The sequence below is a fragment of the Thermobia domestica genome, chromosome 10 (assembly GCF_964235325.1).
Source record: "Thermobia domestica chromosome 10, izTheDome1.hap1.1, whole genome shotgun sequence".
Lineage (NCBI taxonomy): Eukaryota > Metazoa > Arthropoda > Insecta > Zygentoma > Lepismatidae > Thermobia > Thermobia domestica.
The window spans coordinates 12,001,438-12,028,863 of record NC_137463.1 but is presented as its reverse complement, the minus strand read 5'-3'; the positions used below and the strand labels follow the sequence as shown (position 1 = coordinate 12,028,863).

Genomic DNA, 27,426 nt, shown 5'->3' with positions numbered 1-27,426 from the left:
GTAATAGCATCACTGGCCCTTCATTGGCTATTGACTTGACTTGTATAACGCTTGCGTCAAGATTGAATGGAACACTGAATGCAAGGTTGTTCCATGTAACTTCGTTACTGGAATCCAACTTGCGACATGCTTGCACGTTTATCAATCAAGCTAGATGCAAGTTTGGCCGACTTGCAATTCAAGCTTACAGCAAGCAGTTTGCAAGTTGTCTCTGCTACTAGGGACGTTCGAACCAAGTATTCTCTCCAGTATAGTGGCCTAAGAGCGTGCTTCCCGTGCAAATAGTTCTCAATTCGAATCCTGGTAAGGACGTATCGACTATATGCAATCATTAGTCGGGAATTTAACCTCCCTTTCAGCACCGTGGCTATATGAGACCTCGATCTTCTGCTTAGGCTAACCACATACAGATCAAAAGCCAGAACAGGCAAGCCAAGGCGCAGTTTGTGATTGAGACACACGGTCAATGCACTCAGATCCGCATCTTCCCCTGTCTTGGATTGGGTATCCTCTCCTGTAGCCAACATGCGGCTAGTCATAATGAGAAATTTGAACCCCGTTAGCTCTACCGTGAATCAAACGTGGGTCTCCTGCGCCGAAATCAGCTTACTGTCGGTACCATTTTCTATTACCTTGCTGCTGGCAAAGGAATAAATACAAATCAATCTAGCAATCATGATGTGCATGACAGCAGCACTGCCATAAATTATTATTAATAAACAATTGAAAGCCATGTGACACTGTGAAGTTGCTATCGCAACTAGCTTCTAACGGGAAGCAACGTTTAGGGAATCAGTATACTATACACACAAGATAGATTATTTGTATATACGACCCTGAGATAACGAACAACTTTTTTTTCCTTTTTCTTTCTTAAAGGAAAGATAACGGGGGAATTCCGTTCGCTGAGTCACATTGTATAGAATTTACTAGTCAATTATATACAACAGATGCTTCAATGTGACACCACAAATACACATCACATTTCTTTTTTCCCAAATCGCACCTGAATATAACTTAGCTGCATCATGTCGCTCATAACACTCCATCGCCTTGCACTCAATAGTAGTGGTTTAGGCTTTTCTTTTCAGATAAGAAGAGCCACTTCTTGGGTCTGTTCATTTAATTAACACTTTTGGCCATATTCCCATTTTCTTAAAAGCTTGAGTTTGTTGAACTTATGCAGCTCGAGGTTATGAAAGACGAAACCGTTCCCCACCACACTATCTTGCTTCCAAGAAAACTAGATTACAAGACCACGCTACCCCCACTTTTTCACTGATTTCATTTATTTATTACAATGATCTTTATTATTTACTTTTCTATTTGTTTGTATGTTAAGACCAAATCTGGAAACTCAAACTTCGCGTACTCCACGCAAGTCGAGTTCGAATGGTAGAATGAATAAAGTGGGAGAAAACGGGAGAACCCCGAGAAAACCCACATAAACGGTGCTTGTCCACCATAAAATCCACTTGGAGCTGGACAAATACCAGGAAAACCCCCACTGGAACCAGGGACCCCACGCACCACGGGTGAACGCTCTACTACTGATCCACCGTAGCTCTTTGGTGCAAAGAAAGTGACATGCATATACAGGGTGTTTCAAAACAACACCGATAACGTTTGGGAGGTGATTCCTGACACCAAAATAAGACAAAAAGTATAGACCAACTTGGGTGCACAAATGCTTCCTTTCGGAGTTATAGGCTGCCAAAAACATGAAAAAATAAACTTTAAAGGTCCATAGCTCCAATATTATGGGATCTACCATAATCGGGTCAAGATTTCACTCAGGAATTAGTAGGTGCGCTATCCAAAAATACATGTTTTAGGATCTTTTGGTACTCACGCAACACTTTTTATAGAGGAAGTTAGGCTACGGGCATATACTTTGAAGTACTCACCAACTACCTCAATAAAAATTGTTGCGAAAGTACCGCAGGATTCTGAAACATGTATTTTTGGGTAGCGCGCAATTGCTAAGTGAAGTCTTGACCCGACTATGGTAGATCCCATAGTATTGGAGCTATGGACCTGTAAAGTTTTTTTTTTTTTTTTTTTTCATGTTTTCGGCAGCCTATAACTACGAAAGGAAGTATTTGTGCGCCCAGGTTGGTCTATATTTTTTGTCTTATCTTGATGTCAGGAATCACCTCCCAAACGTTGTCTGTGTTGTTTTGAAACACCCTGTATATGATTTCATTGTAAGAATATGCGGTGTATGCAGTCAGGAAACTTAAGTCATTCTCTTTTGTATGTTTCCACCGTAAGGAAAATGAATTTACAAGAACAATTTTGGACAGCGTAAGTTTCATCTTACAATGAAGAAATTGTAAGCAAATCTTAAATTTATTGTGTTTATACAGTAGTTTCAAAAACTGGTTTATTTTGGAGAAAAATATTAAGTAAATAGAAAAAAAAGAAGAAGACAATTTGTGTTGAAAGATATTGGAGGACTCATGACAAAAACTAGATCGACGTTAAGAGACATATCCGCTGTTGACAGGAAATCGCTTCCGAGGCATGATCTTTAGAACACCTGTCCAATAATTGAATGTCAAGTTCGTTCTTACAAGTGAAACAAAGCCGCGTTCACTTACGTGATACATACATTCTCTTTCCTAGGCCGCTTTCACTCACGGAGAGTCGATTTCAATGTCAAACACCATATAGCTAACAGCAGGTGGGAAAACGACTGAATATATATATATATATATATATATATATATATATATATATATATATACAAGGGCGGATCCAAGGGGCGCTAAGGGGCTATAGCCCCCCCCCCTTGACGCTCAGGTTTACACTGGATAAAATCCCTATATATATATATATATATATATATATATATATATATATATATGTGTGTGTGTGTGTGTGTGTGCACATGATCCCTCTCCACATGTACGCTGAAGTAATAGAGAACTTCGGTTTCAAATTTTAGTTAGTTCATCTCTTAAAGCATCCATTTTTATCGGTCGGTATAATCGAACATTTATTAATTCTGTTATACAGGGTGTTACAAAAATCTTTCACAATAGTTTGGAAACAGATTGCTCACATCAAAATAAGAACAAAAGTTCATATGGAACTGTGTGCAAAAGTGGATAGTTTTGGAGTTATATGGTGTTGAACTTTTAAAAGGTCATAGCTCCACTACTATGGGACCTATTCTAGTCGGTTCAAGATATCACTGAGGAACTGATATGTGAACCATCTAAATATCCATGTTTAATAATGCTCCAGTACTTGCACAACAATTTTTAGAGAGGAAGGTGGACAGTGATCAAGTACTCCTAAACAGCCTCTCTAAAAATGATTGTGCAAGTATCGGACGTTTGTGTTGGCAATTTTTTCTCCCTGGACCGAGAAATATAAAGATAAATATAAATACAGCTTCAGAAACGGTGGATCCCGAATTAGACTTTTGACGGTTTTTTTTTTTTTTTTTTGGTATTTTCTACTCCACCAAACAAATAATGGACATTTCTATTTTCGGTTTTACGTCCACTGGTTATGCTCTGTGGTGATGGATGATTAATGGTAGGCTTTGGATTCGAGTTCTTGGATTTGAAGTTTTTCCAGTATTTTCCAGTCTAACAGACAAATATTGGACAAAAATAAAATTTTCATTCTTTTACATCCCATGTTATGCATTATAGGCTAAAAAGGATGGAAGATTAATGAAAATAAATGATGATTATAAAAATGTTGGAATGAAAGTGTAGGAGGAAGAATAGATTCCTTACATTATAATAAGTAAAATGTTCATATGTACCTGTGGTCGGAAGTGCATAATTTCGTGGTTATAGGCTGCCGAAAACATGAAAAAAAAAAAGAACTTTATAGGTCCATAGTTCCACTACTATAGGAGCGATCGTAATCGGGTCAAGACATCACTGAAGAACTATAATAGTATGTGAACTATCTAAATATTTATCTAAATTTCGTTAGTGAATAGGATAGTTGTAATATGGTGAATAGGATGAGCTAAAAATGGACTTCTAAACTGAGTAGCACGATTAAAACCGAGGATGTGAGGTCACACGGAGAGGTATGTCCCAAGATAAAATTTTGTAGCCCCATTGGGAGAAGTTTTTGTGCTCTGGGGAAAGGGGAATTTCCATCGGAACCATCCCGAAAATCATGATTGTCCCGAAGTACAGGGTAAAAAGATAATGTGCTAAGGATAAGCACGAAACTTTGAAATATTCTGTTTTATCCGGGATTTTATGGACTATAGAATCTGGATGTTCAATTCCGCGTTCACAAAAGCTCTCCGTTCACTTAAAGCTCATCCGTGGCTAAGCGGTTAGCGTAGGCGTCTTTGATGTGGGAGATCCTGGTTCGATTCCCCGCGGGAGCTCATGCGGTTCGGATTCCACGTTAATTACTAGGTCCCGTCTTATATAGCCTCGCTGCTGAAAGGAATGTTAAAATCAACTCAATTCTTTATTGATTTCCATCCTTAGCCAACTGGATCCACTTTCTATTTTGTATTCTTATTTCTCCGAGATCTATCTTAATGTTGTTATCCCATCTGCTTAGGTCTTCCTAATGGTCTTTTTGCGATTGAGTTACCAATTAAAAGTTTGAAAGCGTTCCTATTTTCTTCTATTCTGGCTACATGACCTGCCCTCCCTAGCCTCCTAGACTTAATGACCTTAGGCAAACCGTATCAATTATGCAATTCCTCGTTATGAAGTTTCCGCCATTCCACATACCCGTCCGTCTTGGGTTCGAATATTCGCTTTAGGATTTTATTTTCAAATACTTTCAATCTTCGTTCTTCCCTTAAATTAAGCGACCATATTTCGCAACTATACAATACAACAGCTATAATTATCGTTTTATATGTTTTTAGCTTCAAATTCTTCGATAAGATTCGCGAAGACAAAATATTTTGGACTGAACAATAACACGAATTCCCTGCTTTCAGTCGACATTTAATTTCTTCGTGAATATGATTTTGATCTGTTAATGTTGATTCTAGATATTTGAAAGTATCCACTTTGTAGAAAGTATTGTTTCATATTTTAACGTGTCCATAATTTATAGTATTTCGTTCGCGGCGAACTTTCATGTATTGCTGCAAGCTTTCTGTGCATTTATTTCCAAACCCATATCCCTACAGGAAATATATACTTTATCATTTAAAATTTTCGGCTGGCCACTAGTGTCCTACAACAGGGATCCAGTTTGGCAAGTAGAGTGGTTCATTCAATGAGCATTCTGACATTTTTTGTTTGTTTGTTTGTTTGTGTCACCCATTCATCTTTAGCTGTTTATGATTTATAAGTATTGGATGTTTTATCTGACTGTGCTAAAAATTCATGGCTCAATGATGGCTATTTCGCAAATAGTACGCCACACGACAAGCCTTTTCGTACAAAGTTGTTTGGTTTTGTATGATTAGAGTTAGCAATTTTAGGTGCAAATTTTTAGTTCAAAAGGTTCAAGCTTTTGGTTCAAAAAGGTACTTAAAAGTGCATTTAAAAGAGTGCAAATTTTAAATGTAAATATTCATTAACAACAGTACCAAAAATAATCACATCATATATATACGAATTCAGTATACGTTAAGCAGTCCGCGTAAAACAAGTTCTATAGATATGCTACATTGGCTTGATCCCTAGTCTTCCGTTACAAGCGCTGCTATTGGCTGAAGGAATTCCACTCGCTTTCTCTCGCTTAACAACAGCTGAACCCTTATTGGCTCAACGCCTGGGTGTGTGAGGATGTGAGCGTTTGTTCGCACTTTTGCCACGGCTCAAGACATTTTGGTAGCACAATAGAACACAAAATAATTACAGTCACAAGTCCAGAAAACTGTTAAATGAAATTTAAACTTGTTTTCGGTGAAACTGAATCTCCAGGTAAATAAGGTTTGTGGCTATATGATTGGTGTATGCATTTTCCGGCAGGAGACCCGGATTCGATTCCCGGTGGGAGCTCATGTAGTTCGGATCTCACGTTATGCTGTAAGTCTATGTTTCGTATACCCACGGTGCTAAACGGGACAGTAAAAGTTCAAATCAGTCAACCTGTCAGGTCATTAAGTAAAATGTATACAGGGCAAAATCACTTCAATAATACCGATGGGTGATTGGTCAGTTTGATGTTGGCATCTCTCTTTACTTCCCGTTCAATAGCTTTCGCCTAACGGGAATGGATTGGAGCAAAAGTAATATGATACCGCATGCGCTCGATGTTCCTTGATTAATTGTAGAAAACGAGCAAAAAACAGTTTTAAAAAGTGCAAACAGGTAATAACGTTTAGAAAAGAACCCCCCCCCAAAAGTGCCTGCACTGAAAGAAAAGTGCAATCAAAACAGTTTAAAATATTTATTTAATGTTTTCTTTCCTAAACAAGCTAATTTGAACATTTTAATAGTGAAAATAAACAAACAAACAAAAAAATCCAAGAAATCGATTAAAATATTGTGATCTGGCCAATAATTAGTTTTTGGATCAGTGGCCACAATTTTTTGAACAGCCCCTAAATCGAGTTTTCGTGTTTTTTTTTTTTTTTTTTTTTTTTTTTTTTTTTTTTTTTTTTTTTTTTTTTACGGAATAAGCCCATCATACTGAGTTAAGTAATAGTTTTGGTTTACCTACACTATGTGTAGTTCTCCAGATATAAGACGTACAAGAAAATTTTTGATTAAAATATATTGAAAATATATTGGATCTTTTGCTCCAATAAGGTGCAGCACCCATAACTTCTAGTTCTATTCATGAGTTTATCAATGATGTAATATTTCATATCTTAAATGTTCGAGTGAGTTCGAATATATATATATATATATATATATATATATATATATATATATATATATATATATATATATATAACCACTGATATTTTTTCCAGGAAGATATGAAGTACAATAAAATAACTGGAGAGAAATGCGATTTGAAGGCCAGGAAGCCATATGACTGGAAGCTTCTAACTCAAGGCCTTCAAGGCAGACAGTCACAGGTTATCGACCCAAACAACATTTAAGAATATCGCCGCTGCTTTTTAAAACAATACTCTCACAAAGCAGCCATTTCAAACTGAGTAACGAGCAATTATTTTTGTCACAGACATACATTATGTCTTTCTTCGCAGAGCCATTTTTAATCTTCAGAAAGAAAATAAAAGCTACAGACAGTTTTCAATGTAAAAGTCCAGCGATGACGAACTACCTGCCACGTTATATTTTGTAAATGTGTTCTGTATATTATGTGTTTCTTTTAACAAGAGTTCGGTGTCCTCATCTAGTGAGCTGTCTTCCGGAACGATTTTATGTTCATAATTCTGTTAATACCATATTTCGAATACAAAATTAACACATTCAGTGTTAAATTTGCCAATAGTCGTGTCATGATTTAGTAGTGTTACTAATACTTAATATTTCAGGAAGGCAACATTCGACTCAGAAATAAGCGTTTTCTGTTTAACAGAGTTGTACAAGCTTTTTAGAATAACGGTTGCGAGTCTGGGATTGAGTTTAACAATGCTGCGGATCGAATATTGAGCGTGAGCCCGAGCTCGTCTGAGGGTAGCGAGCCGAGCCCGAGCACCAATGAAATGGCACAATTGAAGGAAGTGAGCCTGAGCACGATTTAGCGCGAGCTAGAGTTGGCAACTGGTCTGTTTTTCACCGGCCTGGCCGGAAATATTGCTGTTATTTTGATTAAAGCCGGTGACCGGTACAAATTTCTTATCAGCCCCTTTATAACTGGTATTTTCAAATTTGTACCTAGTTCCAACTTATTTAATCTAATTCGAAGTATATATTTAAAAAATTACCTTTCATTCTGTAAATCCAAAACTATCACCTTTCATCATCTATCAACGATTAATATATTTTGTTCATCTGTTTAGGTAATTTTAAAGAGATGACAGGGACTGTATCAGGGAAAATTTGAAATTTACTTTAAGTAATTTTATACTTTATTGAGAGTGAAAAAGTACTTCTTAAAGGAATTTCCTGTAGTTGAAATATAAGTTTAAAGAATAAATTTCATTTTCCAAATCCAAAATTGTTACGTAAATATTAATATACTTTTGTTCATGTGTTTCGATAATTTTAAAGAAGTAGCAGTTACTGGAAATACAATAAAATGATCAATGCCGATTTCAGTTTCTCATTTACAGCACAATGTGCTATTATTAGTGAATGTGCTAAGGATATACAGAATACTGGTGCTAATGCACTTTTATTCACGATAGTACATTTTCCTTCCCATGGATGGGTTGGAACAGAGATACTTCACACTTAGTTCTACAATATAGGGAACTTTGAAAGGGTGTCATTTTTTTACCCAGAGTTTGCAACCCTAGCGCGAGCCCGATTGAAGCTAGTGAATTGGAGCCTGAGTAAATGTAAGCCCCACTGAGGGTAGTCAGGCAGAGCCGAAGTGCAAACGCGAGCCTCAACGAGGTCATGTGAACGCAAGCCCCTTTGAAGGATGTGAGCCCAACCGGGATACAAATGCATATCTATGCCACATGTATCCCGGAATGTTCAAGCCAAGGAAGAAAGGATATTATTATTTTCTGGCCTGCACAGTCGCCTGACATTACATTTAGTCGCCTTGTTCAGCACGATCTCTGCAGACAGTGATTAGGTCTTGTGGACTCGCATAGCAGCATATCAGGTGATTTATCAAATACACGTCTCACGTCTGTTTGATGCAATGACGTATAGAGGCTCTGAGTGCAACACATGGAAGCTTCCGACATACGAGGTGTGTTCAAAAAGTATCGAACCTTTGATTGACAAAATACATTTATTGATTTGGAAATCCGAAACACTAATCTCCTTCAAAAAGTAGTCTCCTTGGTAATTCACAGCCTTGTCCCAGCGTTCCCGGCATTGTTGGAAACACTTCTGGAACGCAGTTTTTGGAATGGTGAGCAACCGTGCCGTTGTCTTCTCTTGACTTAAATCAGGTCCCTTTTAGTGGCATTTTCAGCTTGGGAAGTAACCAAAAGTCACTGGGAGCCATGTCGGGTGAGTAGGGAGCCTGACGACACACAGGAATGTTATGTTTAGTGATGAAAGCCTGAATTAAATTTCACGATCACTCTCTTGATGCCCAAATTCTCGTTCAAAATTGAATGTACCGATCCGATTGAATGGTTCCCGTGTGAATATAACCAAGCTTTTGTCCAATTTGATGTAATATCGCTGCTCAAGTTCTTCGCTCATTTTACAAAAAAAAAAAAAAAAAAAAAAAAAAAAAAAAAATCCGACGACTGCTTACTATTACTACACGTCTTCCACTCATTGGCCGACTGCCAATGACTGACGCTCTCTGCAGGCGGGAAAAAAAATCACGATTGCGCATGAGTATCCCCTCTACATCTGCACTGGAGAAAATCTCCCGCGCTTCATTGGTTTACGCGGGAAAAAAGGTTCAATACTTTTTGAACACACGTCATTTTCATTACCAATGTTAGAGGTTTTGCAGTTCTACAATTATAATCATTACTGCATAGTGCATAGTCATGTACCGATTCTGTGATATAAATGCCATTCCACTCACACGTGCTTTTGTTGGTATTTTGTAGTTTTCACATCTATCAGCATACACTGTACATTACTCCACAACCTTTATTTGAGGAATGAAGAAAAAAATATTAAATCAAAAATTATATGAACATAATGCATTTTAGTCATAAAATTAAGTTCTAAATATCTTCTATTCTTGTACAGCCTATAGAAATAATTCATTTTAATTGGAATTACTTTCTACTTTTTCTTTGAACGGAAAGTTTTCACTCATGCTCAACGCAGTGTATTTTCTAATAATAGCTTCACCACACTCTTTTAAAAAAATGTAAAGATAAGACACGATTCTGATGCATGTCCACCTCTTGCAATTGGATATAAATAAATATGGCTGTGAAAATTATCTTTTTGCATCTTATAATCTGTGTAGCTGATAAAATACGAAGCTTATATAATAAGACAAATTCTGTTTCGTATTAAAATAGGAAATAAATTATTCAAGGTCAGGCTTGCTTTCTTTTATATACACAGGGTGTTTCAAAACAACAGTGATTCCAGGCAACAAGATAAGATAAAAAGTATAAACCAACCTCGGTGCACAAGTGCTTCTTTTCGGAGTAATAGGCTGCCGAAAGCATGAAAAGGTGAACTTTAAAGTCCATAGCTCCAAAACTATGGGACCTACCGTAGTCGAGTTAAGACTTCACTTAGGAACTAGTATGTACCGTATCCAAATATCCATGTTCCAGAATCCTGCGGTACTTCCGCAACAATTTTTATAGGTGTAGTTGGTGAGTACTTCAAATTATATGCCCGTAGCCAACCTCCTCTATAAAAATTATTGCGTGAGTACCTTACGGTCCTGAAACATATATTTTTGGATAGCACACATATTAGTTCCTAAGTGAAGTCTTGGCCCGACTACGATAGCTCCCATAGTATTGAAGCTATGGATCTTCAAAGTTCATTTTTCATATTTTCGACAGCCTATAACTCCAAAAGGAAGCATTTGTGCACTCAGGTTGGTCTACACTTTCTGTCTTATCTTGGTGTCAGGAATCACCTCCCAAACGTTGTCGATGTTGTTTTGAACTAATTAAACACATATGTATGGAATTTTCTCACAAATCAAAATCAATTATTACTGCTAGAATAATGTTTATGTCAAAGATTTACTTTCATTTTTCAAGAGCCGAAGGCTAAATCCGGAAACTTCCCCTTGCGTACGCCACTGGATATATATATGATTATATTTGAATAATATTTTACGTGTTGTCTTGCTGCTGTGTCGTAATAAAGAGCTTAAGAGAAAGGTGTATCTCAATGTTAGTTTTACCTCAATAAGTGGCATGGTTCTCGTATGGCGTCAATTTTTAAATTTACAAATGAATTCATTTTTTAAAAAAATTCTCTCAAATTACGCAAAACATTGTACTCTCATGCGAATCAGTTTGTTTAATTTAACAAGATCTATCAATTTGGTGTGTGTTTCATCTTTGGACTTTTTTTTTTTTTTTTTTTTTTTTTGTTAACACTAATAATATGATAGGCACTATAAGGCAGGTTCTCAACCTAATTCCTATCACGATCCCTATTTTATCCTCTTGCCAGCGACCGCCTTATAATTTCTGGTTTGTAATATGCTTGTGTGAGATTTTTAATACATCTATTACATCTAATACATCTTTATATACATCTATTTCCATAACAGTAGAATCCATTTCTTCTTGTATATAGCGGACACAGAAACTTTCCTAACAGTTAATGGATTAAAACTAAATTTGGTCAGTTCATTCATATTACAAATATCGAATCCAAACCGTGATACTGTTTCAAAATGGTGGCCACTTGAACATTTTTAAAATTTCGTAACTTCCTTAATTTTAGGTCATATGATAAAAAATTAAATGATTTCTAATTTTGGTTCAAAAAAAAACTTGGACAGTTGTTAAAAAAGTTATTGAGTATTTCAAAAAACTTGATAATGTGCGTCACGAAGATTGAACCGGACATTGCCGCACTAGTGAAATCACACCATGCTCAGGTGCCTCATTAGCTTTCAATTTTAATTGTATTTCAATATGCCCATATTGTTGCATTTGTATTTTTCTGGTATTTCAATATGCAGTTCTCATTAGTTTCATATCGTACCTCTTTCATTTAAATTCATTTCTAAACAACTCTGCACATGTTGAAAATGTTTAGTAGACTTGTTTTTGTTTGTTTTTAAGAGTATGAATAAAAATAAAAATATGCGTACCAGAACGAAATTCAAAATAATATTTAAAAATACTTTCCGGTATTAGATTTATGTCTTCCGTTTATCTTTGCGACCCCTATGAAACGATCTTGCGACCCATAGAGGGGTCGCGGGTTGGGAAAACCTGGGCTAAGCTAAATTAAAGCAGAATCCACTTCATTTTTTTTTATTTGAAGAATTTAGGAAAAAAAAAGAAAAGAGAATTCTGAAAGTTTTAAATTTTTATGTCGCACACACAGTTTTCAGTTTGCTAAATATTATTGTGTAATCGTTCCAACATAGAATAAGTTTTGATTTATTATCATTTGCTGATAATGGCGAATAAATTGATACTGATTATGTTTGGCGATACCTTATCTTATTTGGCACTTTGTCAAGAACGCTGTGTGCAATGCTCAGCTGTTAAGACATTGGATCGCCTGGAAGACAGACCACATTTTCCGTTCTTCTTTTAAAATAGGGTTCTTGTGCCAAATAGTTCTAATGCCAAGAGATTGAAGCTGCCTGATTTGAAACCAGAAAGTGAATAAACAACTTTTAAAACGTTAACTAAAATTTCCAAGGTAGATATAATTACTGCCACATAAAAACAGTATTTTTTTTTTTTTAATGGTGGAGGAATATATTTTGACGAGGAGGGGACAAGGGATTTGAATGAGATACCAGATTTCCATTTTTGGGTTTTCATTTTCCTAAACTATTCTAGGTTTCATATAAAGTGAAAATACAAAAGAAGTCTGAATCAAATATAGAAATAAAAATCTTTAAGTTTTACGCCCCACGCTTATGCTGGCTAGACTAAAGGAGACGATGATGATGAGAAATGAATGAAATGATGGAATGAAGAAAGTGGGTGAGCCCCGAGAAAACCCACGCATATGATGTCTGTCCACCACAAAGCTCATTTGGCGCGAGCTGGGATCAAACCAAGGACCCCATGCATCAGAGGTGAACGCTCTACCACTGAGCTATCCTCTGAAATCATTATTGGTGGTGGCTGTATGGTTGTCTACTGTGTTCAATTTCTGGCTGGAACTTATGTGATTTGGATCCGATGTTAAACTGTGGGTCCACTTTACGTACAACCTCGGTGTTGAAAGGGACGCTAAATTCTAGTCAATATTTCAGCTGAACGTCCCATAATTATACCCTTTAGGCTAACGCAAACGGACGATTAAGGCAAGTGAATGATGATGGAAGAATTATGGTATCATAATGTGTGAGAGAACAGGAGTACCCCGAGAAAATCCACGTACACAATGTTTACACCAATAACTTACTTGGCCGGGATCGAACCAGGAACCTTCCACACTAGAGCTAAGCGCTCTATCATTGAGCCACTGTGCCCTCTAGATTCTAGTTTAACCAACCAAGTATCTTCCACCAGTAATCGAACTAGGGACTCCCGTGCGGAAGGCTTAACGCTTACCACTAAGCTACGGGGAAATCCCATTACGTACAATGTAAGTTAGTCATACCCTTTCATGTACTAACAGATAACGCATGCATTTCCTCTGAGGGTGGTCCTGACATCGATTCTTAGTAGAGGTAAAAACTTCAGTACTATCTCGGAATACATTTTATTCACTAGGTTCATCTGTAATCAATCATGTAATAACTAATAAATTATCATATTATCATTTAGACTAATCGCTCACTATGTTATTTCCGGGCTTTGGAATACAATATACAACTGAATCTTAAGAGTTCTATAAATTGCTCTAGACTGGTTACTTTCTCTCAGATTCTACACAGCATTTCAAGATAAGTTGATAAAAGTGTTGCTTTCGTACTGGACATACTCAAATATTTGATCAAGACACGAAGTAAACACGTGACATAATTGTTTATTTGCTCATAAGAAACAATAAGACGCCAGTGTTGAAGCAAGTATTTCTATGTGGAATTTATAATAATATGGTCCCAATAATTTAAAAGCTTCAAAAAAAGTTATAAAATATATTCTGTATTTCGTGATAGTAAGATTTGATAAATATCGATGTATAGTAAGCACCCTTTAATCCAGCATTCTATAATTCGGTACATTCTATAATCCGGCACCGATCGAGCCGCAGACGTTCTTTAATCCGTCATTTTATGATTCGTCACCCGGCACCGATCGAGCCGCAGGCGCTCTTTAATTCAGCATTCTATAGTCCGGCATATTCTATAATCCAGCACTGATCGAGCCACAAGCGCTCTTTAATCCAGCATTCTATGATTTGGCACTGATCGAGCCGCAAGAATATTAAATTAAATAAATATTCAACGCTTGAATTTAATTTTGTATTCTATTGAATTATAAATAAGAACACTTTAAATCGCACAGTTGCTGGAATGACGAAATACTTTGTACAGTAGGATACTTATATCGTCTGCATAAATTCAGCGTGTGCGTAAACTAATAGAAATACATGTCTTAATCCTTTTTATCTAGTGATTTATCTTTGTTTTTCCCGTTAAAACTATATTGACATTAGATAATTCGGCATGGACGTGGTCCCGAACATGTTGGATTCAAGAGACCGCTTACTGGCATATGTTTATCAGTACTTGCGGGCAAAAATGTTCAAGTTTCGAATACTCGAGCTCGAACTCGAATGAGGTTAGTGAACGCGAGCTCCACTCCACTGAAAATCCACTGACCATCCCGAACTCTTTGAGGATAGCGAGCCTGAGTTGGCATGAGCTCATGGTTGCATCACGCATGACATATTTCGACTAGTTCTTCCGGCATTTGTTTCCAGTGGCTTTCCAAACACATGAGCTTCATATAGAATGCTGGTTTTACAGCAATGGCGGATATAGAAAATAAAACTTGAGGGGCCAGCCAGAACTCAAACTATGATACGTATATCATGAGTTCACAATTTTTCATGGGTCCTGCAGTAGTTTCCACCATAATTATCTCCCGATGAATATTATGGCTCAGTTGGATGTTGACATTATGAACCTCAAGTATTGTTTCACTCAAAAAAAACTGGGAGTGACTAGACTCTCCCGGGTCCAGGTTAGACCCGCCACTGTTTTGCTTTGATTTATAAACAATATAATGAAAAAGATAACTGTAATTGACTTGGTGAGTGGAAAAAGGGGAATATTCCAAAAATAAACAACATTCCATGACAGTAATTTCGGTATAACTAAATATCCAATCCCATTACGTTTTAGGAAATGAAAGATCTTAACATCCGCTACAAATGTCCCATACAAATATTTTTGCATAAGGTGACCGTACTTCCGATAAGCAGTTTTTGTTTTTCGCTTTCCAAAAGTATGGTGTTAAGGAATGTTCTCCTTGTTCAAATAAGTATTAATTATCCGAGTTATTGCTCGATCATTATCCGAGTAATTGTTCGAATAAGTATTCATTATCCGACTAACAGTTAGAATAATTATTTATTATTCGAGTAATTGTTCAGAAAAAATATTCATTATTCAGGCAATTACTCGAATAGTTATTCATTATTCGAGTAGCCGTTAAAATAAGTATTCATTATCCGAGTAACTGTTAAAGTAATTATCCATTATCCGGGTAATTTCTTGAATAATTACCCATTATCCAAGTAATTACTTAGATCATTATTCATTATCCGAGTAATTGTTCGAATAATTACTCATTATCCGAGTAACCGTTAGAATAAGTATTCATTATCCGAGTATGTGTTAAAATAATTATTCATTAACCGAGTAACTGCTCGAATAATTATTTATTATTCAAACGTTGTAATATTTATTCATTATCCGAGTAATTGTTCTAATATTTATTCATTATCCGAGTAATTTCGAATAACGAGTTTTATTCGGATAATGAATTAGGGCTATTCAATTTTTGTTACAGGACCAATACTTTTCCATAAAATAGGCTATTCATGGTGTGGCGTTGATTAGTTTATTGCATAAATTACATAAAAATTTTAATTGATAACGGTTCTAAAAGTCTGGTATTCTCGCCCATCCTAATGTTTCAATAATGTACTTTACGTCGCTCATGAACCTTATTCCTGTGGCCATTTCCGATTAAACGCAAGTTGTCATTAAGAGACTGAAAGTGTAACTAAAGAAGATTTGTTGCAGGGATTTCCATCATAGGACATATTTTGTTGTGTGAAACAAATTTCCAAGACATAACTACAATATGATACAGTTTATTTGGATGTAAATTATGAACTAATATGCTTAATTGCATAAATTAATAAAAATTAAGCATTTCTACTGTATCAAGCATAAGCGCTATGGAAATGTGGTCAATAAATTTTAAACGTGTCAATCATATAAGAATCTTAATGTATTTTTGTGTATCTTAGGAATAACACTGTCCACGAGACGAGATGAGACGAGAAATAAGGTTTTTCTAGCCTCGTCTCGTATTTTTCCCCAAATTCTCTACTCGTCTCCATTCTCGAAGAATTCTTTCACGGATTTTTCTTCTGAATTTCATCAAGAAATTATCAGAATCCCTCTGTGTCACAAAAGGTGTGACATAAACCATATTATTATTATTGAAATATATTGTGTAATGACTTGCATATATTTAAAAATGTTGATAAATGCTTTTCATTGTATTCGTGCAATCACTTCATCAATTTATACAGATGGTTATACTTCAGGGGCGGATCCAGGACATACTTCTGGGAGGGGGGCGGTGGGTTGACATAATCCTACTTTTAAGGGCTCCTTAGTCTGAGATGGATCTTATTTATATATATATAAAAACAAGAAAGTTCCCTCTTCTAGGGGGCGATCGCCCCTCCTGGATCCGCCCCTGGAATCATGTAAGAATAAAACAGCGTTTTGAGATCTAACACTTAAGTGAACTAGTGTTGTCCACGAAACACGAGAAATTTCTCACCTCATCTAGAGGTTAAAAATGCCTTCCAGTCTTGCAGACAACATTACAGAAATGTGCTCATAGCTTCACTTTTTAAAGCGTTCTTATGTATCATCATGAAATTTAATATATAACATTTAGATTTTGACGCATATAAATGGCTCAAACGCATTAAAAAATGCAAAAATCAAATCTTCCAGTTTAACGTCCCACGTGTATACCCGTTATGCCAAGGGAGACGATAATTAAGTCAAGTGAATGACAATGGGAGAATTGGTAGAATGGGAGTGTGGGAGGAAACAGGAGTATCCCAAGAAAAAACACGGACATGATGTTGTTTACCACAAACGTACTTGGCCGGGATTGAATCACGAACCACATGCACCGAGAGTAAGCACTCTACCACTGAACCACCTTGCTCCACATTAAAAGTGTGTTCTGTGCAGTAATAATTGGTCTGTAAATCAAATTAATATTTCGTATATCACTGAACCCAATTTAACTACATATTTTGATTTATTTTTAAATGGTGCTTAATATTTTAGCGGAATCAAAATTAAGTTTTCGTAGTGGCAACTTAAATCAATTGTAGGACGGTGTTTGAAACGAAGTAGTAAGGAAAGAAGTGTCCGGGTGCGTACTCTCCGAACTAAACATAAATTTCAAGTTCAAAGGTTGTTGATATCACTTATTCGTTCAACGATAGGTCATATCAATGTCAAACAAAATGCCTCGATTCATGACAACAGATTGGTGTTTCCAAACAAGAAATATCTACGAAATCCAATTTCTCTTGTTATAGTGATCAGAACCTTTAAAAGTTATAAGTTGACAGCTGGGCTTAAAAATTCGTAAACAACAAATATATGGAAACCTATGGATTTATTTAACCTTCAGTTGAAATAATTCCGTTTCTATTTTAATAACGAATAACCACACAGCATGCAAAGAATTCAATTTTAATGCGTTAATTGCAATGGGAGATTAGAGATTTTACAGAAAGTATTGGAAAATTAGAGCTTTTACAAAAAGTATTGGAAAATAGAGATTTTACAAAAATAATTGGAAAATTAGAGATTTTACAAAAGTATTGGAAAATTAGCGATTTTACAAAAAGTATTGGAAAATTAGAGATTTTTAAAATAAAGTCATGGAAATTTAGAGCTTTTATAATAATTTAACGAAAATTTAGAGATTTCACAATAAAGTAGAGAAAATTTAACAAGGAGGCCTTAGATGTTTAGGTCTTTTAGAGAAAACAATTAAAATTTAGAGGTATTACATTTAAACAATGAGAATTTAGAGCTACTGTAATAAAATAGTGGAACTTTAGAGATATTCTAATAAAATAGTGGAAATTTAGAGATATTCTAATAAAATTATGAAAATTTAGAGATATTCTAATAAAAATTCTCGAAGTTCCTATTATTTTATTGTAATATCTCTACATTTCCAATAATCTTAATAAAAATCACAATACTCTTGGAAGTATTTCTCTTCCTAATTTGGTATAATTATAATAAGTATTATTTTATTTGAATATATTCTAACCTTTCACGATAAGATTCCTTAGCACGATACAAGGAGCTTTTACATAGCGAAAACAATGGAAATGTATTAATAAAATCACAATCTTCTTATAAGTGTATCCTCTAATAAGGGGAAGATAATTAGGTGTATGTGTGTATTCATAAGATTAGAGGGGTAATACTCTTCAACTGAGGTTCCGGCAGTGTCATGGTGACAAAGTGTACACTCTTCACCGAAAGTGAATACTCATTGAATCGATGATTTTATTTGTTAATTACTTTAGGACAAACCTATCGATTTTAGACCGTTTTCTAGAGTAATTTCTAGATGATAACACTCTATGTCAATATTGTTGAAACTTTTACTTCCTTTTTGTGCATCAAGGTTGTTGGAGACGCAAATGAGCATCCTAGCGTCTATATGGTAAGTCTACTCGCCTATGCGAGACTCGGGTTCGATTCCCGCTGGGGATTCATATGGTTCGTGGTCCACATTAAGTTGTAGGTCCACGTATTATATAGCCTCGGTGTTGAAAGGTAGGCTAAATTCCAATCCAATCCAATTGTAGACACAGACTTATAGTTGCACTTGAGGTCTGTAATATATCATATACATTCACAATGGTAATCGAACTCTAGCCTTCTGATTGAAAAGCGAGAAAGCTTACCATTCAGTCAAAAGTGAGACTTTTATGCGCAGGAAAACTCAAAATTGGCACAGTCGTTCAGACTGCCTATGCGAAATGGGCGAAAGTGACAGGGGCGTAAATAAGGGCCCCGTAGACCCTGCATTGCGGGGGGCCTCAAGCCATCAGGGGCCCACAAATCGTGAAGTTGGACGTCTAGAAGGGCCCCACTCCACGCTGTCTGCGGGGAGGCCCCCAAACCTTTAGTTACGCCACTGGAAAGTGGCATGCTTTATTTTTGTAGAAAATTTTATGCTTGGGGGAAAGAGTAAAAGCAAAATGTGAGGAAGCTGCAGTGGGACATTATTTACTAAAGAATATGCCCTGCACTACAGTTACAATTTATTTTAGCCCTTTGGAAGTATGCCCGGAAGAAACGTAGGACAGGAGGTTGAAGGACACAGATCTTTCTTTAGCGTCTGTGTTCTAAAATGTGGCAATTTGGTAAGAGAAACTATTTTGATTATAACAATGCGATTTGGTATATATATTACTATTCCAGAAAAGAAATATAAATAAATAAAATGAAAGCATTCCATACCTTGCTTTATGATGACCGGCGATTTTTGTCCTAGCGCTGACCCAGGTCTCGGCGAAGTTACCGAAATTGGCGTAGCAGTCACAATTGTAGTAGCGCCTGTCACAATCTTAATGGGATCATAGAGCGACGCCGATGGAAGGACGGCTAGAGTTTGGGTGGGTGTAGTGCACGGGGGTGGAGACGTGGACGGTGGCGCTAAGGGCGTCGAAGGCACTGAACTGACCGAGTTAGGACTTAGGTCACTTAGGGATGAGAATTTTGTATCTTCAGATCCAGTATTCACATCAGGGGTGAGGGGCGCCGGGCTGAAAAGCGCCTCGGACGCCATTGAGTCGAAGACGCATGATGACGGTTGGTCGTCGAAGTCTTCTTTCTTTATCGATTGTGTCGGGGTGTCAAAGAAACTCAAGTTAAAATCAGACGCCGTGTCAAAGGTGACTTCAGCAGTGACCTTGCTGTGGTCCGTGGGGGTCGTCCCAATTGTGGCAAGCGATTGGTCAATTTTGAACACATCCATGCTGAGAGCGACAATGATGTATCTTGACACATAAATAAAAATAACACCTCTGGATCACTTGTAAAATTAGAACGAAAACTAGTTTGTGTAAATGTACGTTCTGTTGCAGCAATCGTGGAGAGTAGAGATATGAGCGCTTTAGAGGTCAACCACCCTTCGGTGTTTCACCAAACTCAACTCAGAACACGAAACATGCAGCGCGAGTAACACACAAATACAGCGTTCAGTACACACATTTTTTTTAAAAAAACAAGGTTTGTTATTATTTTTTAAAACGAAAAACCTACACCACCCCCGCACTAACAACAATCATACATCCACACTGTGACTTAACACAACCGGAAAAGGAAAAAAGAACACACATTACAATAAACACTCCAAGTATAACAACTTTCTTCTGGTGTTAAATGTTATCCATTGAGGTACCGGATATGTCAGGAAAAGTCTGATTTCAGAAGGAAATATTCGATGCTTGACTTCACCATTTTGTCGGCATCGAAGACGGTAAGGAATCGGCAAAGATTTCGGCGTTTCTGGATGCAACAGGTGGCAGTAAGCATTCCACACCATTCCCTGAGTCCTTGAATTATGGCGCGATGACCCTGTTCTTTCTCCCCAGTCTTCAGAGGGTTACACTTAAAAAGACAAAATTCACATCAAGTATTTACAGAAAAAAAAATACCAAAGACGAGAAAAGAAAAAAATAAATGTCTCGCCACATGTACTGGTTGTGTGCCTGCGTCGCCTGGTTCCAACGATACGAACGAACTCAACTGCCGGCGAGAGAATATACACAGCAGGCTCTCATAGCCACGGTACCGTTGCAACTAGCAGGTAGGAAGCTTCAGGGGTCAATGGCCGCGCTCTTAGTGTATGCCGGAGAACTTGGTTGTTTGCTGGCAAATTGGGAGGAAAAGCGGCAGAGAAGGACGAAGAGCGAAGGGGGATATGACGGTATTAGAAGAAACACACACTCACTCCTCACACATCCAAAAAAAAGTCTTGAAGCAGGGACTCAAAAAAAAAAAAAAACTTCAGGGGGTTCGTAAAAAACACCCTAATTTTTTTCCCCGTTGTTACTGTTTGTGAAACACCAACGCACAGAGCTTCTTCGAAGAATGACAGAAAAAAAAAAAACTTATTCACTTTGCATCATCATCATCATTATCATCATCGTCATGTTTCTTAACGCGCACACATCTCTCCAACACTTCATAAATAGAAACAATAAACGCCTCCTGGTGTTGATAACAACATTTAACGTTACATTGTTAACAAGTCACATCTCACAGTTTGTGTTACGCGTGTAGTACTCACTGTACTTACTAGCTTTATAAATACAATATATATTTTTTTAAAAAGAAAACCTATTATTTCTTGATTTGGTCGCTAAGGTGAAGGGTGAGGGGGCAAAAATGTATTATCTATGGAGGAGTGGAGAGTAAACACACCTCCTGTGATAAGCAGCTACCCATCAACGTTCGACAAATCTCTTTTGTTGGAAGAAAAAGAAAAATGATAAGACAAAAATAAAAAAGAAAAGAAAGCAAGTAATACAAGTAAGGAAAAAAAAATGTTTAGATTATTTTTTATCAGTTCTGTCCAATGTTCATAGAGAGCTGTGCAATTCTTTACTTGAAATACTACTACAATCGTGTGCTCTTAGTATCCAAAACAAAACAATAATAATAATAATAAAAACTTTTTATAGTATAACTAGTGCACAGAAAAATGAAATGAAATCTTTGAGTTTTACGTCCAACGGTTATGCCGGCTAGGCTAAAGGAAACGGTGATGATGAGAAATGAAGGAAATGGTGGAATGAAAAAGTGGGAGGAAACGGAAGGACCACCACGAGAAAACCCACGCACACGTTGTTTGTCCATCACAAAGTTCACTTCGCGCGAGCTGGGATCGAACCTAGGACCCCATGCACCAGAGGTGAACTCTCTACCACTGAGCCACCGCGGGCCCCAGCATGTGCACAGAATATATTTGTGATCTAAATGATTACTTAAGAGAGGAACGGGGAAATTTTAGTATCATATGAAAATTCTTACTGAACATACTAAATTTATCGTAATTATATTCAATGCACCAAGAAATAAAACGTATGGCGTACGTAAAAACGTAGGTTACATGTGTAAATCCTATAGTTTTTGGAATTAAGGTACAGCAAACGTATAACTGAAAAAGTATATTTTGTACGTACTTTCCGTATAAGTGTTCCGAATAAACGTACTTTCCGTGCGAACGAAAGAACTGTATACAGGCGGTCAGGATCTCACATACAGATGGACGTATGCAACATATAGCTGACGTATATAACATACGTATACGTATGTAATATACGAAAGATTGTTAGATATCAGATCCTGCAACAACATGATGTAACATCTAAGGGGGAAAAGTATGTAGTGTATTGTATAACGTATGCTCAGTACTGATTTCAGTAGTAAACATAAGGATTCCGTATATTTGTACAATATACCGCTGTCCGGATAACGGATTTTCCTCAATGTACTATACAAGAAAATACCTTACTTTGAGTTTTTGTTTTACAACTATACGTAACACAGAGGTTGTATATCTAAATAAAATAAAATAAAATAAAATCCATCAGGATCCTGCCGCCTATAGTCGGACAATTTGTCCATGCCGACCAGATGCTGCGGTCGGAATGCCGGCGCCGGACAGCGGCGTCTTTCCGCGCGATTTTCGACCGCGACGAATAGTTGCCTAGCCGAGCAGTCGGCAAATAGCTGGAAATGAACATTAAATGCGCTGGCGCCGCCGTCGGAAAGTTTCCTTGTCGAGCAGGCGCAACTGTCGAAAAGAGGGCGGCATAAGGAGTCGGCAGAGGGTCGGAAAGAGGCCTTTCTGACAGTTTTGCCGAGTCTGACGGTCGGCAACAGCCGGTAGAAAGTTGGTAAAGGGCATTTTATTTTACGATTTTCGACTGCTTGCCACCTCGGCAAAAGGTCGGCAACTTTGAACAAGTAGATCGTCGTGCCGCCGCGGACGGGTGCCGGCTGCCTCTGGCGGCCCGCCATCGTCGACGGCGGCAATCGCTCTTTCCAACGGCGACTTCTTGATGGGGGAAATATTAACATCCCACGACTATGTCTGAAAGAGATTAAAAGTGTGAGAAACCAAAGAAAAGGAAATGAAATCTTTTAACTTAACGTCCCACGGCTATGCCCTGTAGGCTAAGGGAAATTATTAAGGCAAATGGACGATAATAAAAAAAATGGTGGAATGAGAATGTGGGAGAAAGTAGGAGTACTGTACCCCGAGAAAACCCATGATCACGATGTTTTACACCAGAAACTTACTTGGCCGGAGATCGAACTAAGGATTCCACGCAGCAAAGGTAAGCACCACCCCCCCCCCGAGAGACTAAAAGATAATAGGCTATAAGAGACGGATAATTAATGAAATCGTCTGATGAATGATAATTTGAGAAGAAACGGGAGAAGGTCGAGAAAAAATACGAAGACGATGTTGTTCATCACAAACACATTTCCAGTATTTCTTTGAGATAAGTCTTCGGGTGGAGAGATCGAGTCTTTGGGGGGGGAGAGAATAATTGGGACGTGAGCAGAGCTAGAAGATTTGTTTTTCCGAAGCTAAGATGAAACTTTCGTGCAAATCGCGTCTTCTAGCAAATAATGTCCAAATACAGGCCCCTCACACTTTTATTCTTCCTTCCTGGAGAAAATTTTCCGTAAGAAAGTCTGTTCACGTGGCCAGCAATCAGACTAGGGACTTCTCGCATCACAAGAGAGCACTCTTCCATCGACTCCCTAAAGAGGTTATAAAAAAACAGAACCTGTTATTCTGTTTTTGACTCAGAATCGCGACCGGTGCTTAAATTCGGCGAAGTTGGCGGATGCTCAGATTGTCTTGCAACATCAATACTCATAGCATAGGTCGTTCCCCACCGAATTATTTTGCCTCCAATACAGCTAGATTGAATGACCAAAACGACATCCTATTTTGTATAACACATTTGGATTGAGTTGAATAACGTCCCTTATCAGCTCCAATGCTTTCTGCATCTGGATTGTTTTTAAGTTTTTTCTCATCTCGTCTGTAAATTGTGTAGGTCTCGTCTCAGGTCTCGAAGAATTGGTTTTCGTCTCGTCTCGATTACTGGAAAAGGTGTGTTATCATCTCATCTCGTTTCGTAGCATTGTGTACAAAATTTATGCTTTGACTTTTTCCCCTTAATTTCACCCAGAACTTATGACAATTCTTTCGTGTCACGAGAAACCCACGATGAATGTGATATAATAATATTAAAACAATATTTATTATTGGAGTGAATCTTTCAACATTGCTAAACGGTTTTTCATTGTGTTCGTAACAACTACTTTATCAATTTCTACGTTTATGCTATGAATCATCTAACGCTAATACAGTTTTAAAATCTAACACTTGCGTCAACAAGTGTTGTCCACGAGACTTGGGGAAATTTATCATTTCATCGCGAAAATGAGACGAGATTTTATTAAGTTTCTCCTGTCGTCTCGAATTTAAAAACCAGAATTTTAGGAATGATCAAAAAAAATGCGATCAAGAGATTGCGATCTTGGCCAAAAACTAGTTTGTGGATCACAGGGGTCACAAAATTTTTGAACGGCTCTAAATCGAGTTTCCTTTTTTTAAAATTTTCTTTCTTTTTTTTTTTTTTTTTTTTTTTTTTTTTTTTTTTTTTTTTTTTACGGAACAAGCACATCATACTGACTTAAGTGATAGTTTGGCTTTGACTACACTAAATGTAGTTCTCCAAATATAAGGCCTACAACAAAATTTTTGATTGAAATAAAATGGATCTCTTGATTCAAAATTGAATCAGAAGCCACAAAATTTTTGAATGGGCTCTAAATCGAGTTTTAGTATTTTTTTTACGGAACAAGCAGATCATACTGACAGTGAGTTAAGTGATAGTTTGTATTTGGCTCCAAATATAAGGCGTACAACAAAATTTTTGATTGAAATAAAATGGATCTCTTGATTCAAAATTGAATCAGAAGCCACAAAATTTTTGAATGGGCTCTAAATCGAGTTTTAGTATTTTTTTTTACGGAACAAGCAGATCATACTGACAGTGAGTTAAGTGATAGTTTGTATTTGGCTCCAGATATAAGGCCTACAACAAAATTTTTGATTGAAATAAAATGGATCTCTTGATCCAAAATTGAATCAGAAGCCACAACATTTTTGAATGGCCCCTAAATCGAGTTTTCGTCTTTTTTAAAAAAAAAAGAAAGAAAGAAGCACATCATACTGAGTTAAGTGATAGTTTGGGTTTGGCTACACTATATGTAGTCCTCTAGATACAAGGCGTACAAGGAAATTTTTGACTGAATGAAATATATTGGATTGGATCTTTTGGTTCAAAATGTTTTGCGAGACGCGACGAGAAATTTTGTATTTCGTACAGCTCTAACATGATTCTGAAAGCCCACTTTGGTCTCTCATGCGTTAGGCACAATTTTCAAGATAAAAATTTACAAATAAGTGTCACTCTCTCTTTAAAGTATTTGGTATAAATAGAAAAAAATAAAAACAACATTACATTGGAAAGTGATACATTTTTTGATTACGTTTGATAAAACAAGAGTGATACTTACTAGTTGTTATTATTCACTTTGTGCCTTATCAAGCGTTAACTACGTATAAACGTCTATACTTTCTATGGCGATGTGTTATTGTTATGTAAGTTACATAAACATCAGGTGTGTGATGGCGGAAATTCAGGTGAAAGTGTCTGCCTCGGTTGCTTTGAGGAGGTCAAGTTCACGGGCAAATTCCTTTTCTCTCTTTTTTTTTTCTTTCTTTTTCTGTGGAAAATAATTGTCATACAATAGGAACGCATTTATAATGTTGAAATTTTGTTCAGTTTTCTTTAACAAGAATTCAGTAATTAACTTTCGTTTTCTGGGTCAGTCACTATACATAGCCACGAAACAGAATCAGATTCTTCGTTGTACAGGGTGTTCCAAAAACATGGCTTGGTTGGTTGTTTTGGAATCGAAATAAAATCTCTCAGTTTTACATGCCACGGTTATGGTGGTTAGGCTAAAGGAGACGGTGATGATAAGAAATGAATGAAATGATTGAATGAAAAAGTGGGAGGAAAGGAGAGAACCCCGAAAAAACTCACGAACACGATATTTGTCCACCACAAAGTTCAGTTGGAGCTAGCTGGGATCGCACCAGGGACCCCGCACATCAGAAGTGAACGCTCTACCACTGAGCCACCGTGCCCTTCTTGGTTGGTTTGGAGTTTTGCGTATCTTTCAGCACCGCATGTCAGGAACGTACGCAAGAATTTATTTCGAGAGGGGTCTAAAGCGTTTCGGGGGGGGGGGTCAAAATACAATCTGAGGCTAAATTATAAATTTCTAAAATTGCCCCTGAAAGTAGACTACATTTACAAAAAAAGTTGAGATTTCGGGGGGTACGGACCCCCAGGACCCACCCCCTGCGTACGCCCATGCCGCATGCTATAAGAGACTTGAACCTACAGCATAATGTGGATTCCGAACGACATGAGTTTCCACTAGGAATCAAACTTAGGTCTCTCAAACCGAGGGTATTCAACGATATATATCGTAAAGCCAGGAGCGTGTTCTGAAGCTGTAGATCAGTACTATTAAATATTTCTTGTTCCGCTTACGACTAAAGATACGTTTTCATGAAAGCATGTACTTTTAGATTTAATACTACCCTTTAATGCGCAAATTAAACAAAGAAAGAAAAGAAAAAAGGAACTTTTATTGTTTAATTTGCGCATTAAAGGGTAGTATTAAATCAATATACTTGAATTCAATTGATAGTGAGTCCAAATGAAAACAAAATGCTACAGAGGTAAGTAAATAAGCATTACACTTGTATTGCAGCCAAAATAATTATGTGCCCATATGCTAACATGCGCATTAAAAGGTTAAATAGTCCAGTTTTAGTATGAAAAGGAGAGCTATGCTATAAATTTATTAGAATTATGTTATAAAACCACGAACTCATTCTGGATACATCTGGAACAAGGAGGAATTACGACAAAAATGAAAAGAATCAATAAACGTTCTAATTCATAAGAAAGGACACAAAACAGAATGTAATAACTAGAGGTATTTCTTGTTTGTGAACATCCTATAAAATTCTCTCAAACACTCCGCTAACAAGATACACAGATGAAATTATTGGAGATTATCAGCGCGGGAAAAATCGGTTAACTATCGACCAGACGTTTACCACTCTTCAAATACTCGGAAAGAAATGGGAATACAATATCCAGGAACATCAATTATTTTTTAACTTTCGAAAGGCTTACGACTCTGTTAGAAGAGAAACATTATACAACGTTCTTACAGAACTTGGAATACCGAGAAAGCTAATTAGATTAATTAAGATATGTTTAAAGGAACCCCAAAGCAAAGTAAGGATAGGAAAATTTTTGGCCACAAGCTTTCACGTCAAGAATGGCCTGAAACAAGGAGATGCGTTAACGCCATTATTATTAAACTTTGTCCTGGAGTACG

The 27,426-nt window shown here is 36.9% G+C and overlaps 1 protein-coding gene across 3 annotated transcripts in view; it reads right to left on the bottom strand.

The window, feature by feature from the left end:
* Nucleotides 1-27,426, bottom strand: part of LOC145662288 (ecdysone-induced protein 78C-like) — a 435,634-nt gene that overhangs the window by 171,960 nt on the left and 236,248 nt on the right. The window contains exon 1 of one of the 3 annotated variants that reach the window (XM_081727698.1): nucleotides 19,360-20,862. The exons of 1 other annotated variant lie outside the window; for it this stretch is intronic. In XM_081727698.1, the coding sequence (XP_081583824.1) occupies nucleotides 19,360-19,876 (517 nt within the window). In that variant the 5' untranslated portion in view covers nucleotides 19,877-20,862. Of the gene's footprint in view, nucleotides 1-19,359; nucleotides 20,863-27,426 lie in introns of those variants that run through there. One more of the 3 variants, XM_081727697.1, reaches the window with a different exon arrangement.